Below are 3,240 nucleotides of genomic sequence, written 5' to 3'. Positions count from 1 at the left end.
CTTGCATCAACTATTGTGGAGAGAGAGGATAAAAAGGAGAAATTGGTCAAACTGCATCAAGAACTTAATGAAATGAAACTTAAAGATTTGGTATATGCTAGGTAAGTGATTTTTTTTCCAAGCAAGAGGAAGCCAAACCAGTTGAAAAAAAAAAAATATTTCATATGAAGAATCCATGGGATCCTTGCTAGGATAGAGCAAGAAAGTTCCACCTTGAAATCCTTATTAGAAGAAGAAATATGAAGTGTCAAGCACCTGAGTAGTGAGCTGCAAGGACAACTGAAAGCTCAGAAGTTTTACATAACAAGGTTGTCACTCTATCAATTGAGTTGACTACAAAAGTACGAGTACACACACAACCTAGGTCAGAAATTTCAAATTCCTATGTTGGAAAATGATATAGATGCAATGTGTGATTCTGTAAAGGAAAAAGGTGCATGAAGTAGAACAAAAATCTGCCACTGTGGAAGTAAGTTGAAACAAGGTGAAAGCCATGTGAGTCTACTTCTAAGAATATGAAAAGTGAATTGATTGCTGCCAATTAATAATAATAATTCAAGACTGATGGGAGACTAGAAATACTTGTGATACAGGGAGTTAAAATGAAAATCAAACCTGCATGGGCCAGAATTGAATATACTCCTTGTATTTTCAGAAAATGAAACAACTATGTCAAAAGGCCCCATTACCCATCTCACATTGTTTGATGCAAGCATCATATCACTAGCAGCCTTCTCCTGTTCATAGACACGTATTAATACTAGAACTGAAAGATTCAAGAGAAAGAAACAACTATCCTACACAAAGCCATAGGACATCAAATCACCTGTGCCATCTCATATCTTTGCTTCTATAGCTTATCTTCCTGCTTCTTCCTTAATGAGTCTTGACCTAAAATATTCTTGATGGCCTCAGCCTATAATATAAAACCACATAAGCACTTAGTTACATTAAATTTTTTATATAAATTTTCTATGAGAAATACACCCACTAGAAACTCCCACGATTGTAACCCCACCCACCCACACATAGCCATGCATACCTGAATCTCATTGGTAGCCTTCTCTACTTGCACTTAGTTACATTAAATTTTTTATATAAATTTTCTATGAGAAATACGCCCACTAGAAACTCCCACGATTGTAATCCCACCCAGCCATGCATACCTGAATCTCACTTGCAGCCTTCTCTACTTGCATCTTGCATCCTTGAGCTACCTCTGCTTTCTTCAATTGTTGTTCCACCTCTGATAACTTTTCTTTCCATTCTGTCAAGTAAGCAAGTACATGTTAGGAGAAAAGAAAGAGATGCCTTTACAAATTCTTTTGAACCCACGTGGTTGCACATCCTCATTATTAATAATGAGATAACAATCAAACAAAATTGCACCAGACTTTCATCTCACTCACTTTCAAAGATAAAATTTACATTATAATTCCCCTTACCAGAGAAAAAAATCACACTTTAGCATTAATTAGAATAATTAACAAAATAGGGCATATATGTGTAAACATGCATATACCAATTTCATCTAGAAACTTTTAACATATATCATAATAGATCACAAAATAGTGGACATAAAAGTGACAACATCATGCAACATCATAAATACATCAAATAGCATCTATTAGACATTTACAAATTTGCTGGCTCAAGCCATTCAGTGCTACAAATTACAAACATGAGATTGTAGAGTCAAGACCTGCCAAGATGTATTTTTCAATATTGTGGACCTCCCTTGATGTTCCTACCCAGTTAGGTTACCAAAACTGCAACCAACTAGTGTACATTGGGTACCATTCTTGAAGAGGGAAAGTGCCCAGTGGGTTTCCCCATGATGTGCATTTCTTTGGCGAAAGAACTTCCCTTGTCAGTAAAAATAATGAGTAGCAGATGTCTATCTATTTTCTCTATCAGATAATAGAGATATGTTTGACATACAAAGTAATGAAAAAATCACATGAAAAAATACCAGTTTCCTAGCCACGAGAAGAAAAAATCCATCAATTTAGGAGAGTTTACAAGAGATGTGAAGCAGCCTAACAAGAAGAACAAAATTTCACAAAGGAAAAGAAGAATGTGAAGACTGATAGTTTACACAAAAAGGGTGAAAGAGATCAAAATTACGTTATCAAAATTTAGAAAACAATATGAAATCATCTCAACGCAAGAAAATACACGAGATCTAAAAGTCAAATTGATAACCAAAATTTTCCCAACAATTTTTTCAAGAAGGAACTAAACAAATTCAAGTGAACATTTTAGAAATTGGGAACTAACTATAAATTGTCTGTTTAATGGCTTATTATCCTTTGCTTATGATGCTCAAAAAATACTGAAACAACTAACAGCCCACTAAAATTTGATTTTCTTTAATACAAGTTTTTGCAATGCGAAATATAAATATGCCAATAAACATGCTAAGATCAGTTGCACGGAAAATGACATACTTCTTTTACTGGTCTCAGGCAGTCCTTTTGGAAATTCGATCAGATTTTCTCCTACTGCTGAATCAACATCTTTGAATGACTGCATAGCCCTTTGGCGTGTAGTAAGGGGGGCTTCCTTCTTATCATCAAAAGCTGAATTTACAATTTTTTGTTTTCGTCTACCTCTCTTCTTCTTTCCATGAAGTTCAGCATCGACCATTTTTGCATCTTCATCAGCTGATGCAGCTTCTTCTTCATCATCTTCGTGATATAAATCTTCTGAATCCCTTTCATATTTTGAATTTTTCAATCTTCTTTTATGTTGTGCTGCATTTCAACATCCTCATCATCTTCATGATATTCAACATCCACCATCTGCTTCATAGGCATCCTTGAAACACGTCACTCAGATGTTTCATTTCCATCCTCATCTTCCTCATACTCACCACCTGGAACATGTTTCTTTGTGTTCCTTGAGATTTTACGCTGTGATGCTTCCTCACCATCATCATCCTCATCATGTTCACCATCCAGTATGCGTTTCTTAGGTATCCTTGTGCTTTTGCAAATAGTTTGACCAGCTACTAAATTATTAGACATTTTTGCCTGCTTTCCAGAACTAATTTCCTTAGCATGATGTGTATCCATCTTTGCAATAGATGCATTGGTATAAAACTGAAGTTCCTTCTTAGGTGATTCTTCCATTTCCACCCTTACAGGGAATTCATCTTCATCATCCAAATTTTCTTGCACATTTGATATGGATTCAACTCATGTCCTTGAGTGCAGTAATATGGCATACCTAATATGA

At 35.3% G+C, this 3,240-nt stretch overlaps 1 protein-coding gene across 1 annotated transcript; it reads right to left on the bottom strand.

Moving 5' to 3' along the window:
• Positions 1 to 572: 572 nt before the first annotated feature.
• Positions 573 to 3,029, bottom strand: LOC149155225 (uncharacterized). Its single transcript, XM_089444362.1, has 4 exons — positions 2,876 to 3,029; positions 2,451 to 2,756; positions 1,167 to 1,267; positions 573 to 737 (listed from the first exon to the last, which is right to left on the bottom strand). Exons 1-4 carry the CDS (start codon positions 3,027 to 3,029, stop codon positions 573 to 575), a joined length of 726 nt encoding a protein of 241 aa, XP_089300488.1.
• Positions 3,030 to 3,240: the final 211 nt, after the last annotated feature.

This window comes from Pinus tabuliformis, chromosome 9 (genome assembly GCF_031772625.1).
Source record: "Pinus tabuliformis cultivar Carrire ecotype Pingquan chromosome 9, CPIR1, whole genome shotgun sequence".
Classification (NCBI taxonomy): Eukaryota; Viridiplantae; Streptophyta; class Pinopsida; order Pinales; family Pinaceae; genus Pinus; species Pinus tabuliformis.
The sequence above is the reverse complement of the archived record's forward strand: the minus strand, read 5'-3'. Positions and strand labels throughout refer to the sequence as shown.